Here is a 27,991-nt window from a genome sequence, read left to right as displayed (position 1 = left end):
ATTCCCAAAACCTTTCCCAACCAGGGTAAAAAATTCCTCCCCTTTCAGAATATATGTTGCAACGTAGTTACTTTTATTAATCAAGAATTTTCAACATTGAAACTTCGGAAAATGTTGCTTGTACAGTCATTGACATTTCTGGATTGTAACAACCCCATTGACTTTGAAGTGGACTAGAAGTGTTCACGACTGTACCACTAGCATGTCAAATCTTGTGAAAGAAATTGAAACCTTAAAAATATAAGTTACACAAAATTGTGTTCTTTTTAATAAAAATTGTCTTTTACATTTACTAAATATGCAAATAGTACAGTATGTTGCTATTGTTATTGTAGTGGCAGACTTTAAATTAACTTGTCCCAGGTCATAACAACAAAACCAAGTCAAAATCTCAAAGAAATTTCCTCAACCACACCTCCACCAAGATTTGGTTAAGTTCGAATGCAAAAAAAAAAAAAAAATAATAATAATAATAATAATAATAGTTGGTTAGAAATGTATGGGCATTTGTGTTTGGTTTTGGTTAGTATCATAATAACCACTTTGTATATGCTGCCTGCTCACAATTAATAAGTATGAAGTACTTTATCTAATAACTTATGTTTGTAGGCTGTGCCAGTAAAAATGGTCAAATTTAATCACGGATTCTAGCTTGTACTTTCTGGGTTCAGATTCTGCAAAACTTCTGCAGAGACTAATAACACTGTTCTATTAAAAAAAAAAAAAAAACTTTTTTTCATTTTTCTGGAGGAAAAAGTTGTGATTCCTATTGCAAGTTTCGGGCTGATTTCAAATCTGTATTTAGATTTTCTCCGTCAGGGATAGTTTACGAGTAATCGTGATTTTAATTTTATCTAAAATTCTTGCAATTTTAAGGCGAATACTGAGTGAACTCATGGAATAATTTAATCATCCTTTCTCGAAACCTAGTATATTATGTTTAAATGTGATATGTGACACAATATTCACACACAGAATTGTTATATAATACTTATTTTCAAAAAAATTAATAATTTTTTTGCAATTTATATTGCATATAACATTATATCCATGCTCTTTTTCCTCTGCCTGTTAAACATAGGGTTACCAGACGTCCGGTTTTTCCCGGATATGTCCTACATTTTGAGCATCACATCATATTAATTAGGAAAATGCGTGTTTCAGTTAAAAAAAATAGAAATCATGCAAGTTACAAGTCTATGGGCTGCACTCCCAAACTCAATAGTGAAATTTATTTTGATTCTATATTGCCCAAAAATAAAATAAAAGTTTATCTTAGAACAAAAACAGAAGCACTTAATGAACAAAGTTTTGGGACCACATTCTGATGATGTAACTATTCAGTGCCTGAGCGGAATATCTTGCCATGGGGTTTATACTGATGGAACAAGGTGTTTCCCATTCTTATTCAATATTTTGATTATAAAGCAGGGGTGTATAGAGAACAAAGTAATTGAACTAAAACTACCCTAGTTGTAACTTCTAGAACCATTTCAAGTTATGGTAATTGCTGGATATTTGTCTGCCATTCTAGGCCATAATGAGAGAGTATTTTCATTACCATCAGCAAATGGAGTCATGAGAGAAATGAAGCATTCCAGCGAATAATGCTGTATGGCACATTTCAGTGAATGCGAGAACAACGGATAAAACCTGTTGTATGTTACTGGACTACAGTAGAAACAACATAAACCTTATGCAAACACAGTAGCAATCATTGGGCAACATCCGACCTTATGACCGGCCAGCTTGTAGCTTGAGAAGCAAGGCCGCAGCATGATTTCACTGGTAACTCAGCACATTCCCAAAAGTGCCATACAGAGTTATTCGGTGGAATGCTTCAAATATTATTTTTTTTTTCAGAAAGTCTATAAAAAGAGTTTGGCACTGGGGTTCAGTATAGCTAATTTCATAGAGTTTGACTGTTCAGTATCTCATAAATATATTTTGACTAAACCTGAAATTTTGTTAAAAATTGGCTCCTCAGAAGTGTGGGTTAAAACGTGTGTGGTGAGAAGTGTATCGTTTAGAATTGATTACAAGTTTGGAAATTTTGCATATAAGAATTCATTAAGAAATCACTTTTTTTAAAAAAAGTTGAAAAGTGTAAATTGTACATTGCTTTCTAACGTGTTCTAGAAATGTGTATTATTTATTGTGAATGTTTTGTGTCCTACATTTTGGGACATCATGTCCTACTTTTCCCTCATACTGGTCTGGTAACCCTAGTTAAACATGCTTCAAACTCTGGATTTGCTGAAGTTCTCTAATTTGAGGTCCCACAAAGTACCTTTCTTTCGCTTTGCTGGTGAAAGACGAGGCAATTTGTTTGAAATACACTTAAATCTTCTTCCAGTTGTGTCCATAGCCTTTACAAATTGTTTCATAAGGCCTAGCTTGTTGTGAAGAGGGGGAAGAGGAACATGACACGCTGTATAATTTTTCTCCCACTTGTCAATTTTTTGTGTAGTGGTTCTTCTGTCACGGGTATACCATTTGCAGAGGAAGCAGGTATACTTTGTGTAGCCATGTTGCATTCCCAATATCATTGCAACTATCTTGAAGTCGCTTATTATCTTCCACTTATACTCATTATATTCCATGGATATCTTCTAATATCCCTGGACCTAAAGGAAATTGGTAAGGATGGAAAATATTGGATACATCTTGCCTAGGATAGGGACAGATGGAAGGCTTGTGTTGCTGCAGATGTAGCTTAACACAAAAGCTGCAAACACAATGCTTAGTATTTTGACAATAACTTGCAGGTACAGTTGCAGCTTAGTAACAGGACTGCCAACATCTGAAACAGAAGCAGATGTTGCCAACTGCTCATCTGACAATTCCCTGCATTTATCACGAACGGTGAATCTGAGTAAAATGAGACTCTCTATTTCCTTATAACTAAAAAAACTGTCCCTGATAGCGAAATTCTAATTACGGATTTGAATTTTCAATACCAAATTCCTTCAGAAAAACGTATTTTCACATAAGAAATAAAACCCTTGTAGAACAGTGTAATTATCCTGTAAATTATGCAAAATATATGATTTATGTAATTTTATATGAATATTGTGTGACAGAATTGAATTTTATGTTTAGAGGATAGCTATTTTAATATTTCAATTCCTTTATGAAATATCTTGAATATTTTAAAGCCAAACTCTGTTAGATTGATGTGGTATAATTATATTTTTAATAGTATTTTATAAATATTCTGACACAAGTTTTAATTTTTGCAATGTTAAATCACTGTTATCAGTGGGAATAGGTGAGTGTATAAGTATTGGTATGGATATTGGTTCAAAAATGGTATCAGATCAACCCTTTTATATTCCCATTTTTGAAATATCTTTCTTCAATTGTAACATTTTCCAAATATATTATACAGGGTAAGTCATAAATATAGCTACACGTTTGAAGTAAATGTAGTGTGTTACTGTACAATGTAGACGGAAATTGTGAATGGCATATTAAACTTGAAACTTCATTTTATCATTTCAGATAAGTATCACGCGTCCAAGCTTACGTCATTAGCCAAGATGGCGCTAAACATGTAGCAGCAAGTTACAGTTGCAGCGTGGGCAATTCTATACCAGAATGATCGTGAGACTGTCGAGACGTGATTTTAACATAACATTGTTGCTTTCGACTGTGGGAAAGTGGAGAAAACGACTACTCACGTCAAATTGTTATTCAGTTTAAGTCCATTGCTGTGCGCACGGCTCTCACGATCATTCTGGTATGCAATTGCCCACTGCAACTGTAACTTGCTGCTGCTTGTTAAGCTCCATCTTGGCTAATGATGTAAGCTCGGGCATGTGACACTTATCTGAAATGATAAAATGAAGTTTCATGTTTAATATACCATGAACCATTTCCCTCTACATTGTACAGTAACACACTACATTTACTTCAAACTTGTAGCCATATTTATGTCTCACCCTGTACATTTTGTTATTTATAACCATAAAACGTTTTCCTCTGACCTTCATTTTGGTGTGTTTTTGCAGCATTAATGCTCTTTCAAAAACCCTCTCGGATCTTGAGCCGCTTCTAATGGTTCCTTTGAATACTTCAAAGTTAAATACGAAGGTTAACTCCTCAGAGGTTCAGCAAGACATCATGCCTATGTTTGGGAAGTCACAAGAAGAACGTTTGGACCAGATAATAGTGAAACTGGAAGATTGCATGTCAAGAATGGAGGTTAGTTGGCCTTCTTTACTTAACACATTTCATGTAGTTAGCATTAAGTTAATGTCAGTAATTATGAGTATTTACTAATAACAATGGTATATTGGTTGAAAAGAATGGGTTCAGTGTAAAGAACCACTAATAGATAGAAACCTTATTTATTTATTTATTTATTTGCAATTGCGGTACACACACACACACACAAACATTGATTGGTTCCATGCAGTGGTTTCAAGTGGATATCATCATTTTGTCACACCATTGTCAACACCATCTTACTTTGAGATAAAAATATTCAATTTTCTGGAGGAAGATAAACAGGTTTTACATTTCGATTCATTGGTAAAATATAACTGTTTATTAAGCTCATATAATTTAGTATAGGAATCTATCAGCAAAAATTAGAAAGTGCACATAGGTCAAAAGTCAAAATTTGCACATTCATGGTTTTGGCATGGGTGCAAGGATATCCTAAATACAATTTTATTCACTGTGTGTTGTGAAATATGCAAATTTAGCCCCTTTTTTTCCAGTTTTTAGTAGGGCTGAGCCGATACTGATGTATCAGTATTGGCCGATACCAGTGGTATCAGTATCGGTCAAAATTTTTTTCCCAATACCAGAAGATGCCATTGTTTTTGAGTTGCTAGAAGTGTGTCGAAAACCAACATTTGTTTCTTTTCAAAGGTTCGTTCAGCTTTTCCAACTTACATTTGGCTTTGAAGAAAAATGAAAAATACGTACAGTTGTGCATTTATTAATTGAACATGGACTCAAGTTCCGTGAACATCAAGTACGTGACAAAGATCCATATGCAGATAAGACTCGCGGTCAAGTATCTTGCAAATCAAGGGTAACTAGAAATTATCCCCATAGGAGTTCCTTCAAAGTCTTTGTTCCTACAGATGCGGTCTCGTGTCACAATAATCTCAACGAGGTCACGGTAGCCACGAAGAGACCTCCCACAGTCAAAACAGTCATCGCCCATGTGAGTGGTTCACTGTCTCAGACATAGTACATGGCATATTCCTGGAAATTCAAGTACCTGAACTAATCCCCTTTTTCTTTTACAACCTTAGACTTTTATTGTCCCGACCTACATAACTGGGTTTCAACGAACATGTTTCGGCACAGGGTACTCGGCAAGGAAATAATTTTATTTGAACGACAGTTGATTGCACTTACTTCCTGGAAAGTGTAGTGGTGGGTTTGGATTTCCTTCCACGCCAAGGGGTAGTACTAAGCATTTAATACTTTTTTAGAAGTTTGCCGAAAGTATATGTCAAAAGCAAAGTCAAGTCTGAAATCAATCACCTGATATATAAGCAAAAGACTGGCAACTTACAATTCTCTCCTTACATTTTGTTTATTATTTAATATTATCTTTGTTAAAGGACAAAAAAGAGACGAGATAGGGTTTACGTTACACTTTTACTGTTAGTTTTTAGACGTTGTGTCCGGGGCTGGTAACTCGCCAGTTATTCTTGCATGATCCCTTAGTTTAAAGGAGGTTGAAGAGGCATGATCTCATTTTTCAACGTTGGAAAGGGGGGGGGGGGGGTATGATCGCCTTGCTCAAGTTGTGATGCATAGTTGCAAGAGAGCATTGTTTGGTGGATTCATTTATGTATTCATCTCCCTTTTTCAAAAATACAAAATACAAATATCTACAAAATGTAACAATACTAAACACACACACACATACGTAATAACTATACGGCGTACGCTTTTAGAAGGAACATGAGTTCAGCCAATACCCAGCCAGTGCTACTGCGCTGTTGCCAAACTAACTGCTAGCGCAAGAGAAGGACAGAAGATTCGCGATGTGTCCATTATTTTGATAATGCATGCACAGTATATATGAGTACAGTGAAATGATATAGTGAATACTTCTACGCAGGATTACAATATCTTAACACTGTAGCATATACGAGAAACCTATACCTGAAAGAAGCTTGAAGGTGTTTATTCATCACCTCTCTCGTCGTCTTCCTCGGTCTCCGTGTCACTGATTTCACTCATTTCCGAGTCACTCTTCTGGAGGTTAATGATTAGATTTTGCACCCTTGGTGCCTGTACTACTGGTGCTAGGTTTTGAGAGTGACATTATTTAAAATTAAAATAACACACGGAACACACACTATTGCACGAAAGGGCTGTATTTAATCTTTTCACAAACTGTTCTTCGTAATCGTGGCGCACAAGTTAACGATAAGCGAATAATTTTATACCAGCCTTGCTACGAAAACGCTGAACTCAAATTGACCCAGCCTTTCAATGTTCGAGAACGCCCAGAACAATGAAGGGTCATTGTTTATATCGAGACGAATTTAACACCCACAGTTTTCCCTAGACACAACAACTCAGCTGCGTCAACACGGTGGCAACGAAAAAAACAGGCGGAAGGAAATGAAAGGAGATGTTTCCCTTGTTTCTTCAAGGAACGATAACTCCGGCTGTAGGCGACGGAAATTCATGGGACTTGGACAGTCAGGTTCAAAATGTCTTGCCCCATCTTATGACGAACCTTAAAGTGGAGAGTTTTATGAAAACTTTTTGCCCGCAAGAAAAATACAGAACACGGCTTTTAACTTCCGTGCCGCAGTCTCCTAACTGTACAACGTTGCACTCCTGCCATTCGCTGATCGCCACGCACACCCTCTGCGTGGCCCCGCCCGATATCGCTTCTAAAAGCGTGCGTCGTATAGCTTTTATTATTTTAGATTGGAATTATACAAATATCAGTATTGGTTGGAATCAGTGAGAGTATCGGCATCGGTATCAGCTCAGCCCTAGTTTTTAGCATTTTTTGTAAATTTTATTTATGAATCATATTTAAAAATTTTCCTTCACCCAACTGCAACAAAGGATGTATTTGACATACATCTCCCACTGTCCCACTGCGTGTTAACAAAAGTAATATAAATCAGTTTTTAAGTAGAACAGGTGTGTTTTTCAGGATCTGTTTGCTTTTACTAGGCTATTTGAAGGCAATTAAATGTTGATTAATTTTGGACTTTTGTTACTAGATTTCTACATTGAGTATAAAAGACTAAGAACAAAAGAAATCTTTCTCTTTGAAAATTCTAATTTTGACAAAATTAACATAATAAAACACAGGTCCATACTAATAGACAGGAATATTTTGGAGGCCTGAATGTTTGTGGATATGCAGTGTGCTCGAAATTGATTAATTTTATGACAAAAATCATATTTCACAAATAAATTTCTATTCAATAGTGCAGTGAAACCCCGATTCGACATTCCCAGATTTTACATTTTCCCGCATTATACAATCAATTTTGATGGTCCCAACATAGCAAAACATTATGAAATTGTCGTTGATTTTACATTTTCCCACATTTTATGTTTTTTCAGCTTGGTTCCCAGAAAAACGTAAAATCAAGGTTCCACTGAATAGCTTTATATTGTAATTTTTTTTTGCATAATTTATGATTGAGATATTTAAATGCAGAAATAGAAAAAAGTTGCATGATAAAGTTACAATAGAAAAATATATTGTGCTTAAACATGTGTAAGTATTACGGTAACAGGGATAAGAAAGTATTTCCAAGTGCTGTTTTTTACTTCCTCCAGTAAGAATGTTGTTGCATAATGGAAAAAATAATATATTTTATTTATAATTAAGAATAATATTTGGTTAAAATGTTGACTGCTCCAGGTTTGGGTCCTAACTTTGAAAATATCTTATCACAGTATTGGATATTCCCATCCAGTGCAATACCCATCCATATTAACATGTTTTTTATTTTTATTAATTTCTTTTCATGCTATTAGCATCCTGTTGGATAAGTTTAAAGTAAGTAGAAGTCACATTTTACTTCCTTTACACATTGCATAAAATAATTAGTGCACAAATTTGTAAGGACAAATGTTATTTATTTTTCGAATAAGTATAAATTTTGCTTACATGGCACATCATCAATTTGTAAACAAAAGAGGAAGCAAGTTTCTTTCAAGCGAGAAACCCTCAACAGACAAAATAAACATAAGTCTGACTGGTAATTGTTTCTCACCTCTCAGTTGTTTACACATTATACCTTCCAGCCCCCTTGGGAAAGATATGTGAAATTGTGTTATGTAATGAAAAGGTTTAGTAAAAATAAAATAAATAAGGAAAAAGTATAATAAGGGTTCCCACACACCTGGAAAACTTGGAAATCTCAGGGAATTTGAAAAAAATACAAAACTCAGGGAAATCTCAGGGAAAATCTTGTAATTGATTAATGGTTCCCAATGAAGCAAAACTGAAGGATTATAATATTCTCCTGTCTGTGGATAATCCAGGCTGTTGTAGATTTCTCTCTCAGCAAGGAACTCATATCTATTTGTTTGTCTGTTTCTTGTTTTTAAATGTGATTCCAGGGTTGGTGACCAAGCATATACCCTTATAAATTTTGCGCTTTTTAAAATGTAATTAGCAGATTTCGATCTTTTACATGACGTAAAATATATTTCAAGGTGTGGAAAACACATAATAATGATAACCTGATGTCCAAAGTTAACCACTGTTCATCTGATTTCCCTTATTAGGGAGTAGTTTTAAGTTTTTTCTTCTTTCTTTTTTTACAAAATAGTAAAAAAATGGAGTGTCCTGTTTAGGGAAATATTTATTTTCTGCCATATTTTGTGTACAATATTGTTGATTGTGTATTTACTGCATTTAGTACTGAATTTTAAATATTTACTTATTAGTGCCATATATGAATTATGTACTGTTCATAAATACTTGTTCATGTTTTAAGTTTTTGATCATGTTCAACTATTGTTATAGTCATGACATGACATGTGAATTTTTACATGCCTCAAAAGCTCACATATGTGTAAAATGGAATTACTTGTAGGACCAGCAGATCTACATTAATATCATGTAGTGAAATAGTTTTCTCAACAGATATGCCAGAAATTGAATATCATGAGGTGAAGGCCAGTTGAATGGTGTATGCTTAACCCCCCATCATATTTGCACTTGCAACTGTCACAAACTTACCATTACGTACTAGCATTCCTCACTTCTTCATCTTAGATTAGGCTCGTTTTGGAGCACTGTTAAGTTGGTTTTGATTTTATCACATGGCAATGCATATGTGAAAGTGGGTTTTCTGTAAATAAGCAGGTTTTAATAGAAAACTTGAAAGAAGAGTCTGTTGTGGCTATTCGGCAAGTTTATGATGCAGTGAAAGTGGTAGGAGGAGTGTCAAATGGAGAAGTAAGCAAAGATATGATCCAGAGTGTTAAAGGTGCACGTATTAGATACGAAGAAGCATTACAGAAGATGAGAAAGAAATGTGATCACAAAGATGACAAAAGGAAATAAATGAAACGTAAAACAAGTGAGATCCGTGCTTTCCAAGGCAAACAACAAAAGATGCAAGAAGAAGCAAAGGCTATTTCAGAACAATTAAAAAGACTTGAAGCTACTGAGAAGTAAAGTTTCTTAATTTGCTGTATCAGACATTAAGTACATTTCTTGTTTTATATTTCAGTCTCAGTAACTTATTATTCCTTTTTAAATCGGTACTAATAATTGTCACTTCATTTTTTCATTTTTATGTTTTAAAAATTTCAGTAACTTGTTTGTCTTAGCTATTATTGTACGCATTACAGATTAATTGATATTCTATCCATTTATAAACATGTATGAAAAGTGTGAAAATATTTCAATGTTCTATATCAGATATGTTAGAAATTGTTTCAGAGTTGTTTAAAGTTCTAGAAAACTGGTAATCTTTGTTCTTAATTACATGCAAAGAAGTGTAATTTTATTTTATTATTGAACTAGTTTTTTATTTGCATCAGAAAACAACAGTAATAAAGAAGGTGAGGATGGTATGGCTATGAGGGGGAAATGGATGAGGCCATTGTAAAATTATAGTAGTCATTTACTGTGCATTCAATACTCTGGAAAAAATATGAGGATTCTGGAAAACTCAGGGAAATCTCAGGGAAAATGGATTTGGAGTTTGTGTGGGAACCCTGTATAATTTTAATTAGTGCTCCTGTGAATTTGTCTAGGAGAGGCACGGTGGTCTAGTTATGACATGCTATTTTATTTTTTTCTTTTCCTCCACATTTTTAAATTTTGCAGGTGATCGACCCTGACATGAGGTCGATTAACCTATAGGGGGGGGGGGTAGGGTGAATTAAAGCCTAGTATCGACATTAAACATCGTTAACAGTAATGACGCACTTACAGCTCAGGGAACAACAATAAAACGAGAATGCCGTTCGAGCATTTCGCGAGAGGAAATTTGTGGGGGGGGGGGGGGAAGAAAGAAAAACCGAGCAACTCGGCCACGTCTAAACACACCATTGTTTAGATTTAGGGGATTGTAGATAGGCTATGTGAAAGCCTGATATTCGAAGTTTATTGGCTGGGAGAGGTGCATTGTAAGAGAAAGGGTGTACAGCTCTGAAGACCAACGTCAACACTCATACAGCAAGGGGGCTAGCCCCGTGAAATAAGAACACACAATTTTTCAATATAATACTTCACTTGACTGAACAGTTGGGGGAGGTAAGATATAGGAATGTTTGTTTACCTGTAGTGCCGTTAGAAATTCTCGTCTCCTTGCAGATCCTTGCTTCGACGTGGTCCTACCCTGTAATAAAGCGGAACTAGGGAGTGCAACTTGGTTTCTCCCGAAACTGTCCTAACGTAAGCCCAATTTCTAAACGTAATTCTCTCCTTTTTTGTCTTCGATTCTTTATGAGCTCAGTTACTACGACTTAACTTCGATGTACAACAGAAAGCAACGAAATGCGACTCTGGAGCTCTCTAGCAATTACTGTATTCGATCTGGATCTAAAAGCAACTAGAAGCAGATTTTCTCACATGGACTATTTATTCGGAATTTGAACATTCGATCTGTAAATCTGTTGACTTGTGCGTGTCCTTTGGCAAAGACGATTCTGAGGAAAAATGCTGATTACTGATTTTCATATTGTGCCGGCCTAAAGCAATATCAGTGGGGTTTTTCTAACTCCGCTGAAGGTTGCTGGCGTGATTAGCTTTTAAGAAGCTCTTTTCCAATGCTTCAGCGGGACCCCTTTTTATAACCTGATTATCTTATTTATTTATGATCCCCGGGTCCTAGGATCGACTCACGCCGAGGCGTGATACGGTGGGGTGTCTGACTGCTATGTGGGAGACCTGGGTTTGATTCTTGGGTGGGTGATCTAAGGTTGGAATTATTCCGGCCTTGTTCCCGCATAAAGTGGCTCTTGGGCTCACCCATCCTCAAATCAGTGGGTACCTAAGGGCAACCCTTGGGGTTTAATGCAGCCAGAGCATGATGCTGATCACATCACCTCCAAAATGGCCAAGATCGAGAATGTGTGGGGCCCTACACCCACATGCCCTAAATGTGCCTTCATAGCATGGTGCTATATGCATGGGGAACTTTACCTTTACCTTACCGTGAATGTGATTAGTCAGGCAATCAGCAAGCATTTACATAAAGTCACCTAAATTCAAGTTAGGTATGAGTCATTACCCGCCATTTCAACGAGGTCATGCCACCCACCAGCTCCACTTTCGATGAAATTTGGTATACACCCTTTCCTTTATGGTTGAAGGAAACCCCTAAATTTTTTCCACTCTATCTCAAACGGTTTTCATTTTACAGCACTATCATCATTTGTCCAACTATCATCGTTGTCTGTCACTCTTGAGACCCTCAACACAAGATAGAATTGCTTACATTTTATTTCTTTTCTCCTTAACCAATGATCAGATCTCTTTGAAATTTTACACAAACTTCAATGAAATAATGAGGATTTCAGAAAAAATACACCAGCACTAAAAATTTTTTTACAAATGCCTATAAACAGACTAGGAAAACTAGGTTACTAACTAACTCTCTAGCCTTCTTAAACCCGAAGGTTCATGGCTGCAGCAACACAGGCCTTCCATCTTTCCCTATCTTGAGCAAGATCTATATACTCTTTTCCATCCCTACCGATTTCCCTTAGGTCCATCTCAATGTTGTCCCTCCATCTTCGTCTTGGCCTTCCTACAGGTCTCTTACCATCAGGTTTGCCAACAAGAATTCTGTAAACTCCTCTTTCCTCTCCCATTCGTGCCACATGGCCTGCCCACATAAGTCTTCTTGATTTAATTATTCTAATAATATCTGGACATGAATACAAATTATGTAACCTTCTCCACTCACCTGTCTCCTCATCCCTTTTAGGTCCAAATATTTTCCTAAGGATCTTATTTTCAAATACTCTCAATTTATGTTCCTCTTTCAATGTAAGGGACCAAGTTTCATATCCATATAATACTACAGGCAAAATTACTGTTTTGTATATTTTAGCTTTTAGTTTCTTAGATATTAAACGAGAAGACAAAAGTTTATGAAGAGAGAAGTAACATGCATTTCCTGAATTAAGCCTACTTTTTATTTCCTCTTTAATATAATTTTCATTTGTTAATATTACTCCTAACTATTTGAATTTGGAAACTGGTTCAAACGAGTTGTTATCAATAATTAGATTTTGATTATTACCTAACACTTGGTTTCGGGCTGTAAACATATATTTAGTTTTCTCTTTGTTAACTTCCAAACCTATCTCTTTAGCAGTTTTGAAAAATATTTTAGCATTATTCTTAATTGTATTCACATCATCCCCCAGTAAGTCTACATCATCTGCATATGCTAACAAATGAGTAACACCATTTAATTTTAGTCCTCCTTTAGTTTCTTTTACCTTCCTCACAGCATATTCTAAGGCAAAATTAAAGAGCAATGGAGATAATGCATCTCCTTGTTTTAACCCATCATGAATTGTAAATTTGTCAGACATATTAATACCCACACGAATTTTACTTTGTTTCACTGGTGCATATTTTTATCATACTAACAAGCTTCTTAGGTATTCCAAACTCTACTAATACACTATATAATTTATCTCTTTTGACCGAATCATATGCTTTTTTGAAATCAATGAATAGCTGATGGACATTTTGATTATATTCCCACTTTTTTTCAAGTGTCTGTCTGATGTGAAAAATTTGATCTGTAGTTGATCTGTTACGTTTAAATCCACATTGATAATCACCTATAATTTCATTAGCATATGGTTAAAATAATGTTAAAATAATGTTAGATAATATTTTGTATGTTGTTGAGAGAAGAGAAATTCCACGGTAATTATTGCAGTTCATTTTATCACCTTTTTTAAACACAGGAACAATTATGGATTCTTTCCACTGTTGAGGGATTTCTTCTTTATTCCATATTAAACAAATTAATTTATGAATTTGACATATTAACGAATTTCCACCATATTTAATTAACTCAGCTGGTATTAAATCAGTGCCAGGTGCTTTGTTATTCTTTAGCCTTTTAATAGCATCTTTAACTTCAGTCAAGTTAGGTTCTGGAACTAAAGATTCTGCTGTGTGTACTTCATTTACTTCTGATTTATCTCCTACATGGACATTTAAAAGGTCATTAAAGTAGTTCTTCCATCTATTTAGAATATCGCTTGGGTCAGCTAGAAAATCACCGTCTTTATCTTTTATCAAGTTTACTTTAGGTTGCTACCCCTTTCTAAACTCATTTACACCTTTATATAAATCTCTGATTATATAACTATAATATTATTAACTAGGTTACAAAAATCTAAATTTTCATCATGTAGGTATAATGGAACCAAAAGTTTTTGATGTTGAAAATCATTGCAAAGACATGCTCTTTCTCTACAAAAAAAAAAATTTTTTGTATTTTTATTCCTTCCGACAAAAATTTTACGTTTTTTATACATTGCATAAAATTTCAGGGTCAATCCGTACCAAATGGTCCAGCACTGGTTACTCGCCCATTTTTAATTTTTTTTCATTTGTTTCTCGTTGTAACCCCTGTACAAGGTTAGTTCAAAACAGGCATTATTTTCTAAAACTAGACTTAGTTTGAAAATGACAGCCATTTTTGTTTCATGACTTGCAACATTTTTGGGCTATGCAAACAGTTGTGATAATTATTATAACTCAGCTATGAAAAAATTATAGAAATCTGTCGTAAAAGACATTGTTTTCAGTACATTTCAGGCTACATATCCCATATCTTTTTTCACCACATCTAGTGCAAATTGTTGAAATTTAGTTTCAAAATTGGCTGATATTCAATTTTGAAGGGAAATCGAGATGTAGGATATATTTTTTTAAGTAGGTAAGCAATAAAATATCAGAGCCATAATTTTTTTCAAAATGCTGTAAAATGAAAACCGTTTGAGACAGAGTGAAAAAATTTAGGGGGTTTCCTTCAACCATAAAGGAAGGGTGTGTACCAAATTTCATGGAAATCGGAGATATTGGGTGACAAAATCTTAGTTTTTTGCTTTGATTTGATGTGGAATGACACGTATGCATGTGCACAACAAGCAAGTAATTGCAAGTGCCTGTTCTTTAAGCAGATGTCATTGTAATTGGAAGTGAAATTGATAATGAGTGTAAAACTCCAGCCTGACTGAGGTCTTCCTGATAGCATAGTGCACAGGTTCCCAAACTTTTTCGTGTCACGGCACCCTTAGTGTTTCAAGATTTTTCCGTGGCACTCAAGTTATAATGTAGGCCTATCTAACACTTGCAACATTCAGTTAGTGTAGCTAGGTTGCTTGTCTTAAGTTAAAAAATAATCACTTATTTCAAATTCAGAATCATTTTACATGTAAAATGTACTAAGTAAGCAAATATTTGGAATAAGTGTCATTTTAGTGAAAATATTGAAATATTTTGTGGCACCTCTGAAAGCCATCCAAGGTGCTCTGGCACACACTTTGGCTACCACTGGCATAGTGGCTTATTCCATTGCCCTAGGTTTGATTCTAGATGGTGATGCATTTCATAGTATAGATTCCACTTCAAACTGCAGAACCCGATTAGTCAATCTGCCATAAAGTGAACTTAAAACAAACTTTGACTTGAACTATCTTGGGTGAAGTTTTTCCATGGTTGGATTTGGCTTTCATGGAGGCCACAGAAATTTCCTTCCTTTGGTCTCGTCAACCCCCTCTCTCCTATTGTTAACCTAAAACAGATGAACACTTCCATTGGAAGAGGGGTTCACAACACCCCTTCATATATCAAGTATGTCTGTATGTTCTGGACTATGTCGGTATGTATGACATTTTACCTTATTTTTTATACCGTGTTGACAAAAATATCCAATACCAGCTCACCACCCACCTTCTAGACAACCCCTGGCATATGGTTGACCTAACAGTACAAGGAAGAGGCATTATGTAACTTGCTGGTTTCAATGTGAGAATTGTTTGATTTGCAAATCAAGAGTTATACCATTTTTAGGGATGGGACAGATTAATCCGTACTCTATTGGAATCTGCCGAAATAGGCATATCGGTTTATTGGTAAAATAACCGATTATTTTACCAATCCGATATATGTATAAATATCTTACAATTTAGTGCAAAATTCTGCCATTTTGTTATAATTTTTATGGATAATCTCCATGCCATACTTTTTAAAAAAGCAAATGTCTAAATATGTAACTTCTTTTGCACTGCAGTCACCTCGAAACATGCATTTATCAAGGAGGTCAATGAACCACTCAGGTTCTTCAAGAACCATTTGTAATTTTATATCGGGTCGGTAGAATATTGGGTATCAGTGTCGGTAAATTTTATATCAGTATAGGCCAACATTTCTTATTGGCCCATCTATAATAATTTTACATTTAAAAGTGAATCTATATTTTTTCGAGGAGCTTTTTCATCAGGTTTTTTTTTAATCTATCTCATTTCCCCCTGGCTTGGATACCTGGTGGGGCATATAGTGGTTCAGATCCCACTTAAAGCTAGTTCCAGTCTCGATTAGCCTTACTGTGCATAAAGTGGACTTAAAACACCAACTCAATCAATCTTTCTTTTCTCCCTTCATAGATTAAGGACCTTCCAACATCAGCCGTAATGGAACTGTACGAGTATAAGCTGGCTGCAATGGGTCATTCTGAGAGAGCCCTTCAATCAAGCCTTGAAGCTGCAAGCAACCATGCAACACATTTGCAGCACAAATTGGCACAATCTAGTGCAGAGGTAAGCAAGAATTTTAAATGTTGCATTTTGTAAGTATTTTTATTTCTGTGATTTTACTGCTTTTCTCTCTCTCTCCCTATTGTAATGAATGTGGAAGATGCATTACCCAAGACTAAAATCACTAAAACAGCTTACTATCCACATCAAAAATATTGAGTCCTCGGTTTGTGTGCTTGTAAAATTGTACCCAGTAGGAGGAAAAAAAAAATACTGTAGGTATACCTCACTGGAAAGCTTCAAGTATCTATTTTTATTGAACATACATTGTCTTAAAATTATTCTTTATTGCATTTTCTTCTAATAATGAAAAATTCACTAAAACTTGTAGTTTTTCTATCATTTTGCAAGAATGGGGAATTTAACACCATTCAGTTCATAATCATCCGTAGATATAAACTTGAGATTTTTTAGTACTTCAAGATGGATTATTTTGCACTTCTGTGGACAAAGTCAAATTCAGATCTTCAGTAGATATTTTAAAAATAAAAAAAATTAGAGAAACTTGAAATGTGGTAGTCTGTGGTAAAGAAAGCACAATTAGGACTGTGCGATATTGATTTTTCGATATGGAGTCAATATATCAAATTTCGAAAATACCGATATTGACAATCGCGACAATATCGACACATCTATATATTTCAATTTGAAGTTTCATCCCTGCCCTCTTCTGGAGCTGTCTCTGCTCGTAGTGTCGAAACTATGCATCAAACAGAAAAATGTTTTATGCTGTGTATATGCTGTATATCGAGGTGAGACCAAGAACGAAACAATCATTTACAACTTAAGACCGAGTCTTCGCCAGTATTGTCTCGTATCGTGTCAATACCATCCCTATACTTGGACACACAAGATTAACCAGCAAGTTCTATAAAGTAGGGACCTAGTTATTTTTATTGGTGGTTGCACGTATTTGCTTTCCTCCATGTTAGATGCAATCTCTCATCAGTCACCTCCCAAGTTCTGTCCCCGCGTGGTTATCTTAACATCCTTTGCTTGACTTAACTTGTATGTAAGGAATACAACACCACCATATGTCGATAATATCAATATCGAAGTCAATATTTTTATGATATCGACTCTTTGTTGTTTTAAAAATGTCAACTTGATATTGAAACATCGCACAGCCCTAATTGTGCAGCAATGTGCTAACGTGGCAGCAACATTGCCACATCGGTCGCATATAGCCCGATCAGCCTTCTGTACATGGCTGCGATAATTCCATATAAACAAGCTCTAATCATAAGAAATTTGATATTTTTACCACCCGTGAATTCAACTTATATAAATAATACACAAAAAACTACTTTTACAAACATTTTTTGTCTGAATAGAGAACATACAGAGTTAAAATCCATTTGCCTTTATCAATTACCACTAAAGATCCCACTGGCTCAGGGACAGAGGATGTTAAGGCTCAGCTGGACATTTGGTCGATACCAGGGCAGCTGTTTTCGAATTTACCTCTTCTTTTGAAAACTGCTATTATATTCCAAAATGTAAAAAATCACTCGTGCTTAGGATTATTCTTGAGCATTCGTGTGAATGTTCATGTGGTTTGCTATCAGTGTTGGCTAGATACAGTAGCGGCAATTAGAGGGGGCATGGGGGTGCTGCACCCCCATCACTTTTTGCTACTTTCTCCCCTGCGCTATGCTAAACCTTATCTACCAAGGGAAAGTAAACTGTCCTTGCCCCCTCCCCCAATTTTGGAACCCAATTGCCTCCACTGGCTAAATAGTATCAATAGTTTTATAGCATTATTTATGGCTTATGTACCTATACAACTATTGCAAATATCTAATGTGAAATTCACATTTTCACTTTTTAAAGAAATGAACTTTTTAAGTGAATTACTGATTACAAAATTCCCAATAACACTACTATGTGTGGTATCAAATATACGTCTCCAAGACAGGGCCTCTTCGATGGCACAGTGGTTGCGTCGTTGCCTTGTAATCAAGGGGTTCCAGGTTCGATACCAGGTGGAGGCTCTTAGTGGTTTGGATCCCACTTTAAACTGTAGGTCAAGTACCGATTAGCCTTACTGTGCATAAAGTGGACTTAAAACAATCAATCAGTACTTCTCCAAGAATCCAGAATTTTCCAAAATTTGATTATGAAACTCTGAACAGTTAATCTTTCAAATTATACTGAACCAATGCCAAAGGTTTTACTGAATCTATTAGAAAATTATTTCCCACAACAGTCAATTGTGATAATATCAATGAAACGACTGGATCAACATTGTCAGGCTGTAGATGAATGAATTTCCTCTGACTGTAACTGATTTCTTGTGATTTTCTGTTTTTTCAACTAAAAGAACATATTTTCTTAGAACAAATTATGTGACGCTCAAATAGAACATCTGGGATATAGAGGGTATCTGAATATCTAATCACAACCTCTATGTATTATTTCAGTTACCTGCTATGTGAGACAAGTTTTCACAGTTCAGTTAAAAGCTTTAGTCGATCAGAAGGAATATTTGTAGATCTTTCTCTCACTTTTGTGCAGAAATATAATTTCACAATGGAGTCACTGGTGGTAAAGCATATCTTTTGTGTCGCAGATGTTAAGTACAGTTTGGCTCGGGGCCGAGATAACACATGACTGCAGAATGGTGAGGCATAGTACAGATGCCCATAACATCCTGCTTATTTTTATGCACATATCTTTAGCATACAGACAATCTATATTTATATTGCATAACGAGTACGATTGACATGCAAAAGTTTCTTTTTCGTAATTCTTGTAAGTTCTGTTCTTATATTGTCTTTCAGTTCACCTATAGTGTTGGGATGGATTCTATTGACTCTGTGTTTTACGGTTCCCTACAAATAATAAATTGCCTACAGAGCAGAGAGAAATTGCACTGCACGCTAAGATGAAGAGATCTGTACTGATAAGCAAGCAACAACAATTATGCTTGCAATGTAAGCTTCAGACAGTGTGTCACTTTATAAGCTCTCCCGTTGCCTAAACAGTCAACTTTTGCATATCGATATGATGGCGTTTTCTTTCACAGAATGATCAAGAATAACAACACTAATGAACTCACTGTACAAGTTATTTCAATTTGTTGACACAGTTCTAAGAAGTACTTTGCTATGTATGTATCACCCATTTTGTTGTGTCATTTAGGTGAGCCGGCTCCATCAGTTGCTGTATTACACACAACAATGTCTGGAAGGATCCCAAAGTGAGAAGCAGAGCTTGCTGCAACGAATCGAAGCTGCCCAAAAACAGTCTCAGGAGGACCAGAATAAGTTAAGCCAGGTGGGTGGAAATTTGTTTGCATTAATTTCCTTGTGTTCATAATGCACGAGGAACTTCAAATGATAACTCTAGTTGCGGGGTTCTTATCTGAAATAAAGTTGCTCATTCTTGTGTTTGCCAGGATTAAAGGTTCCATTTTTCTCCAACAAGCATCTTGATTGTATATATTTTTTGTTATGTTTATGTTAGGGCCTCCCCGATGGCACAGTAGTAGCGACGTCACCTTGTAATCAAGGGGTCCTCGGTTCGATACCCGGTGGAGGCACTATAGTGGTTCGGATCCCACTTTAAACTGTAGGATCAGTCCCAATTAGCCTTACTGTGCATAAAGTGGACTTAAAACACCAACTCAATCCATCAATATTTTTGTTATTTTTTCTGCATTTATTTTCAACAATTTTGAATCAGTTTCATTCATTTGATTAGCATGTTAAATTGAAGACTTATTGTGTACCAAGGACAAAAAAACTGTCTGGTTCTGCTGTCAACCCTAATTGAGCAGAGAGGGTGTGGGTTGCAATATGCTTGCCATGTGTAGCATTCTTCAACACATCATTGTCACCTTCAGTGTCAAATGTTTGCATTGCAGAAAATTGTACACAGCAAAAACAAAGTTGTAATATTTAACGTTGATTTTTTTTATAATGAAGCCAGGGAGAGAAGTTATAAATAGAGCAATCTACTTTCATTGGGTGATATGTGGTCAGTACATCCCATCCAATTCTCACTGCTTTCTGCTACTTTGCTTCCCAGTTGTCATGATGGCAGGTTTGACACCAAAATTTTGTAGCTCCCATCATTGTATTGAACCAATAACTGAGAGAAAAAAGTTTTGGCAATTTCTTTAGAGGCGAAAATTTGGTAAAGCCTGACAGCATTTTAAGTGGTCAACTTTTTATCTCACCACCAAAATTCCCGGTTTGAGTCCTGGTCTGGACATTTTTGAGTGTCCATTCGTCAATTTCATCTGATTATCAGTCTTCCTCATAGTCGCGAAAAACCAAAAGTAGCACAAAAATAATGTAAAATTTCAAAAAATACAAATATTTATTCTTATGTACACTTCTCCAAATTTTATCTGACCGGCCTGAAATACTTCTAAGTCAAGAAATTGTTAATTTGGCAACAGAGCTCTTGATCACCAGCAGAGAGTAGTTAACTGTACTACAGGCTTATCTACTAGGTGACAAACACTGTGGTGAAAGATTTACATTCTTTACATTTACTTTTAAGCAATTTGAAAATCAATGTTGCATAAAAACTTAGATAAATAATAAATATTGCAATTAATAACTTATAAAAGCTGTAAGATTGAGTGATCTATCACTGGTAGACTTGCTACTCCTCAGTGCATGGCACTGGAATGGGTGAGATACTGAATCGCCTCTGGTACAAAAGTTAGAAAAATTATTTATGGCTAAGTAAATATTTTTTCAGTCCACTGAGTAACTCAGGATTTCCTTGTTTAAGAGTAATTGGAAAAGAAAGTACACTGTGCAATAAATACTTCAAACAAAAGAGCTTCAGGGCACTGTCAAACACACAATATGACACAGCAAGTATTTCTGACTCTTGTATATAGTAATGTAATAAAAGAGTTATAAATATGAATTACAGGTTGGCCACGAAGGTCAGTACTCCATTGGTATTGGCCAATATAGGCATATTGTTGTGTTGATTTGTCAGTAAAATTGCTGGTATAATTTAACCAATGCAATATTTTTATATATAGCTTGTAACAGTCCAAAATTCTCATTTTGTTTTTGTTTTTATAAATACAATTCATACCAGGGTTGGCATTTTTGTCAGATAAAACCCGGGCAAAACTGGGTTTTATTGGTTTTTTTCAGGTTATGCTTATAAATATATATATTTTAAAAATGAAATACATTTTTCCCTGATAGTAATATATTGGAACATTCAATTTGTATTGTTTTAGTTCACTGAATCAAAAACTATTTAATATTTTCTGTTAACATAGTTGAGAATTGACAATGAAGGTCTCACACCTTGAAATTATTAAACTAAAACCATACATAACCTGTGCCGCAACAGACCATTGAGTGGCCAGGTCTACCTACCGACTGCCGGCCACACTCCCACCTGATCCTACTCTGAGGCAGGAGATCATGCAACCGGTTACGGGGTGATGTGTGGTCAGCACGACTAACCCCCAGTCGTCGTCGTCGTAGGTTTTCATGACCGGGTTACGCTACTCATTCGTAGCTCCCCAATTTAATCATGATGGTGAGTGTTTACCAGTCTCATACACAGGCCGAAATCTCAGGAGAAAAGCTGTTACATTTTCCCAAGGAGACTTAAACCTGCACACGTCCCATAGCCAGAGCACAAAGCATGACCTCACAGCCACAGTGCGGGACAAATGATTAAATTGTCTAAAATACTATGTTCTGAAAAATTTGACCAATAGTTTGATTCTACTCTGGCTGGATGGCGTAACAGTTAACATATCTATGATCAGTTCCCAGGGTTGCGCTTTGCAATACTATACTAATACTTGATAGCTGTGGTGGTTTAGTCAACCTCCATGGCGGAGTGGTTAGCACAGCATGCTGCAATGCCAGGTATCCTGGGTTCGAATCCTGGTTCAGATGTGGATGTTTGTCCCAATGATAATACAGAGAAAAAGGGGGATACTATTGCTTAGGGTTATTACTTTTATTACGAATGTTAAAAATAGTAGACAGGCTGGCTGACTGCCATGCAGAAGACCCGGGTTCGAATCTTGGGGTGTGTGATCTAAGGTCGGATTTTTCCCGGTCTTGTCCCTGCAAAAAGCAGCTCTGAAACTTGCCCACCTCAAATCAATGGGTCCTGGGGGGTAAAGGCAGCCGGAGTTTGGTTGTGATCACATCACTTCCAAAATGACCGAGATCAAGAATATTTCAGGCCCTACACCCATATCCCCTGAATGTGCCTTCATGGTGTTGTGCTATATGCACAGGGAACTTTACCTTTACCTACTAAACAACATACAATTGCTGCACACACACTTTTAAATCCGCTTCAGTACAGTTTGTTCACAGTTTTGTTTTCCCATTATTTTTGTGGATGTTTCAAGTTTAAATATCTCTTCTGTGTATTAACCATGCCAAAATTATAAGGCTGACATATTTAATTGACTGATTTCATCCAAATGGAATACTGTATCCATCCTTCAAAACATCTGGTTGTTATGAAACTAACAGTTCCCATGGACAAAACATTAGTGGCCCCTATTTGGATCCCAATATACCAGGTGGTTATAATTAAAGTGACGGTGTTCAGAGTGGTACAGCATGGGCTGTAATGAGAGTAGCAGTCTGAAACTTCGTAGATATGCTAATGAAGCAATGCGCTCGCGAATTATGGGGGAAAAAAAAAATATATAGTTCCAATTCTCGCCACCAGGGTAAGAAATGGCGCTGTAAGCAGTCAAAACTTGGTATAGTTACAGGAAAAACACTATAAATCGCAGAAAACAATACTCTTTGTAATAAAATATCGCTACAATTTCACTATTCGAATTACATGAACATTACTAAAGGAAAAAGCAACAAGCATCACCAACAACAACCAGGGAGCTCACACAATGGTTAGGCAATGTCACCGACTTTGACGTCAGAGTTACGGAAAATTCCACGTTTTGACTGCTTACAGCGCCATTTTTTACCCTGGTGGCGAGAATTGGAACTTTTTTTTTTTTTTTTTTTTTTTTTTGCATAATTCGCGAGCGAATTGCTTCATTAGCATATCTACGAAGTTTCAGACTGCTACTCTCATTACAGCCCGTGCTGTACCACTCTGAACACCGTCACTTTAATTAGAACCACCTGGTACATATGCACTATATTGTTAAAAAAAAGAAATTGTCAAGCCATAACTTAAGAAATGACCTAAAATATTTGTATCTTTTCCTAATGTCCAAAAATGTAGTTTACGCAGATATTTGAAAGTGACATCAGAATTTGGAGCTACCTGAGAATATGAAAAATAAATTTTTCATCCACCATCTTGAAATGCTTTCAACAAATGCAAATGCAAAATAAAATCATTTCCTTGGTGTGACATGAATTTCAGCTTAAAAACTAAAAATTTGCTACAGATATCGTAGTCTCAAAATTGGTGACTTTGCCCCACCCTTCCTAACCCACACACTATATTACAGAGTTTTTATTAAAAGCTTCAAACTCAAGCAATGTCCTAACGTAGCTGAGACTTGGTTTTCTCAATCTACGAAAATCTAACCTCAAATATTTGCATAACTTAAAGCTCTCGCAAATCATGTTAAATTGTCCACCGTCTTTAAACATGGTGACATTTTTTTCTCAAATATAATATGACACCAATCTTTTAAGTTATTTCGTAACTCTAAAAATTGCAATTCAAAAGCTTTACATTTATGGTAAAATGTATGTTTGCGATTTTACCACCACTCCTCTCCTAAACTATGAAATATAATTTTAAAAGTTTGACTGCAAAATTGCGGACCGACGGATTATCTACAATAACTGAGTTTAGTTCCATATACTCCGAAAATGCATTGTAAACAGTTTTGGGGAAAAAGAGAGCATAGGTATAGAGCATGCACATGTGCAACATTAGTAAAATCAGTTTTTCATTCACCATCTTGAAACACATTGTTCAATTTCGCTCAAATGTAATGCCATTGCAATCTGTCAAGTTTTCTAGCTGCAGAAACATTACATGTTATCATGGTCACTAAATAGGTGACTTGTCTTTATTTGCCCATCCACCCCACCCATGCGTCTCCAAAATCGTGCATTATGTTTCGATAATTTTATTGTGAATTTACAGTGCAAGTAATGTCACAATGCTCCTGAAAGTATTATGCACAAAGCTCGAAATGTCAAAATATGAAAGTATAGGTATGCATTCTATTTACTTGAGTATGACACCTCTTATTTTTAAGAAGAAAAATAAATTGTGGTAGATTTGAGCATGCTCGACTTCTTGGGTATCTATGCTCCTAATCACAAATAACATTTATGTTACATGGGCAAGCAACCCATTGTGTTCAATCAATGCATTGAACTGGAGGGAAGGAGGGAGGGGTCACTGTCTCAGTGCAAGGCACTGGGAAGAAAACAGATCGTTTCCACGCATACTAAATTTTGAGAAATGAAATTATTCATTTGAAAAGTGTTTGATTTAACCTTTTAAATCCCAAGCGTCTCGAACGAGATACCCAACTGTAACCCTCACGGTCCCAAGCGTCTCGCTCGAGATGCTGTGTCAAGGTCGTAGTTTTTACGTTATAACTTTTCTATTTTTGGCTAGAATTTCGATTTTTTTTATATTGTTCCTAACACATGTATTTAACAGAAATGTTTCTTGCACCTTTTTTTTTCTTCATGAAAATGGAGGTGAAAAGGCGGGAAAAGGGACTTCTCTTTTCAAGGGAAAATATAAATTTCAAACATTTCAACAATTTTTAAAAATAATTTTTGAGGGTTTTCTCCCTTCCCCCTCCATATATACGCCAAATTTGCATAAATTTTGCATTTTGTGCATTTTGAATTTTTTGGGGGGGTGCGGGGGAAAATGCCATTTTTTTAAGAAAAGTATTTAGGGGATTTCCCCCCTTTCCCCCACCATATGTACGCCGAATGTGCATAAATTATATATCGTCTGAATCTGTGATTCATTCTGCGTACAACGGTATGTCTTTCATATCTCTAGGGCATTTAGTTTCTGAGCTATAGTCATTTCAAGGTACCGCTGCATTTTGAAGCTTGAATCAGTGGCGTGCCCACCATTCCTTTTGGGGGTACAACTCGCGTTACATTGGTCATACGACAATGATGCAAGTATTTTTATGTTCCTTACATGCCAGCGATAATTTCTATGTGCATTTTGAACTTTTCATATCCTTTTTTTCGGGGTGCGGGGGGCGAAACCCCATTTTTTTAAAAAAAAAAGTATTTTCAGGGGATTTCTCCCCTTTCACCCTCCATATATACGCTGAAGGTGCATAAATTATATATCGTCTGAATCTGTGATTCATTCTGCGTACAACGGTATATAGTTCATATCTCCAGGGCAAATAGTCTCTGAGCTAAAGTAATTTCAAGGTACCGCTGCATTTTGAAGCTTGAATCAGTGGCGTGCCGACCATTCCTTTTTGGGATGTACAACTCAAGTTACATTGGTCATATGATAATAATGCAAATATTTTTGTGTTCCTTACATGCCAGCGATAATTTCTATGTGCATTTTGAACTTTTCATATCCTTTTTTTCGGGGGGTGGGGGGGGGGCGAAACCCCATTTTTTAAGAAAGGTATTTTAAGGGGATTTCCCCCCTTTACCTCTCCATATATACGCCGAACTTGCATAAATTTCATATAGTCTGAATCTCTGGTTCATTCCGCGTACAACGGTATATCACTCATCTCTGTAGGGCAATTAGTCTCCGATCTACACTCATTTAATTGAAACTCTGCATTTTGCTCAAAATCAGCTCGGGACTGAGAGGCTTGCTTGTGAAAATGGCCTTGGGACTCAAAAGGTTAATTATACCATAGTTAACTTTATTCTACTTTCACGACATTTCAATAAAATGTATTCAATTCTCCTTTGTAATGTTTTATACATGGAAAAAATTATTGTAAAAGTTGATCGTCACAGGTGAAACTATGTGGCTTGCCCTGATATCTAAAGTGCTACCACATTTCAAAATTATAAGCTTTGTTCCTTCAATGTTTTATCTAAATATTTCAGACCCTTTTGATTTTTGTTTCTTGGTTATATGTTCATATTATTTCTGTTAAAAGTCTATTTCTATCATGATTTGAGAAAAATATCCTGAAAAAAACCACTGTGACTTGTACCACATTAATTATTTTGAGTATTATAAGCTTGGCTAAGCCTTTATTTTACAAGTGTCTTCAAACTGTTGACAATTCTAGAGCCACACAATTATTTAAAGCAATATTTACAACATTTTCTGAAAAAACCCGCATGGGGAAAACTAGGCTGGGTCAACCCTGATTCATACCCTAGTAGTTTTAGAATGTTTATGGCTAGATTTGAAGTTTATTTTGTAAGACAATCTGTTGTAGCTACCTGGTTACATACATCACTTAAAAAAGGTGAATGAACCATTCAGGTTCTTCATAGAACATTAACAGTTTTACATTGATAAATATCAATTATTGGTGTCATTACTTTATGGGTATGAACATCCATCCCTAATATGAATAAATGCAATGTTCTAACTAATATAATTTTGTTTATGGAACATTAATGTTCTAGTTATCGGAATGTCACCAAGTTATGTTTGCTTGGTCATTTACAAATTACGACTGGGCCAGTGTCAATATGTATCCATATCTGCTGATATAGAGGTAACATTTTAACCCTTAATTGTCAGCCAGCTGGGGCACCCGTGTTCTCACAGGTATGGTCGCTAATGCCGTGGATGGCAAGGAGAATCAGTATATCACAGAGCAACATAAATGTGGAACTGTGTGCATTGGATGCGGATCCAGAAGAGGGTGACCTCATGACCGTGGGGAGTAATGACAGTGGAGACAAAGTGGGCCTACAAGATGGGTCTTCAATGGACGACGGAAGTGACACCAACAATAATGACCCTGACTGGCAGAAACCAACTGGATATCACCAACAGTTCACTGCTGTACCTTATACGGTAAACCATGGTGTGACTGCCCCCATGGATGATAATCTCTCTACCTTGATTTTTTCCGTCTCCGAGTTGCACACAAATGGGGTTGTATGCTGGTACTGTTTTGAAATATCATGCCCCAGCGTTGCCCGACAAAGTTCAATTTGCAGGAAAAAAATTACCTTCTTTTTCTTCTAATTGATAAAGGAAAAAATCTTTACTGAATGAAACAAGGTATCATTTGTAACTCTAGCATTCATAGTTTCCAAGATAAAAAAATATCATTCAGTCTTTCTGCTTAAAAAAGCTCCCAGCTTTAAGACCTACACCAGGGAATCAGCCCGAGCGTTTAAGAGTTAAGGAAGGAATAGTCCAAATTTATTTGCTGCTATCATTCCATACTTGGAACATTCTGGGCAAAATAACTGAACCTTTATTTTCTCTTGCAGGAAATGAGGAAGAAGTTGCACGAGATTAAGGAACTTCAATCAAGGATTTCAGATTTTTCCAAAGAATATGATAACTCTCAGAAGGAAGTAAGAAGTTTGCAGGAACAAATCAACACGTTGACGCATGAAATTCAAGAGCATGAGCAGAATAAGAAGTTGCTGAGTAACAGAATGAAGGAAATGGAGACGGCAAACCAAGGTTAGTGCAAAGAACAGATGCAACCTTTCTGTTCACAGCATTGTCCTGGAGATGTTTCTGTAAAGATTGTAATTTCCTTTACATGTGCATTTGTAACTGCACAAACGGTTGCTATTTTATGATGTGATGTTATGAAACAGCA

The 27,991-nt window shown here is 36.0% G+C and overlaps 1 protein-coding gene across 2 annotated transcripts in view; it reads left to right on the top strand.

The window, feature by feature from the left end:
- Positions 1-27,991, top strand: part of LOC145990930 (uncharacterized) — a 44,777-nt gene that overhangs the window by 10,422 nt on the left and 6,364 nt on the right. For both annotated transcript variants that reach the window (XM_083126468.1, XM_083126470.1), the window contains exons 5-8: positions 4,014-4,206; positions 16,123-16,275; positions 19,417-19,551; positions 27,651-27,849. In XM_083126468.1, the coding sequence (XP_082982594.1) occupies positions 4,014-4,206; positions 16,123-16,275; positions 19,417-19,551; positions 27,651-27,849 (680 nt within the window). The remainder of the gene's footprint in view (positions 1-4,013; positions 4,207-16,122; positions 16,276-19,416; positions 19,552-27,650; positions 27,850-27,991) is intronic.

The sequence above is a fragment of the Lepisma saccharinum genome, chromosome 8 (assembly GCF_977018435.1).
Source record: "Lepisma saccharinum chromosome 8, izLepSacc3.1, whole genome shotgun sequence".
In the NCBI taxonomy this organism is placed as follows: Eukaryota; Metazoa; Arthropoda; class Insecta; order Zygentoma; family Lepismatidae; genus Lepisma; species Lepisma saccharinum.
This window is presented reverse-complemented; position numbering and strand designations above follow the sequence as displayed.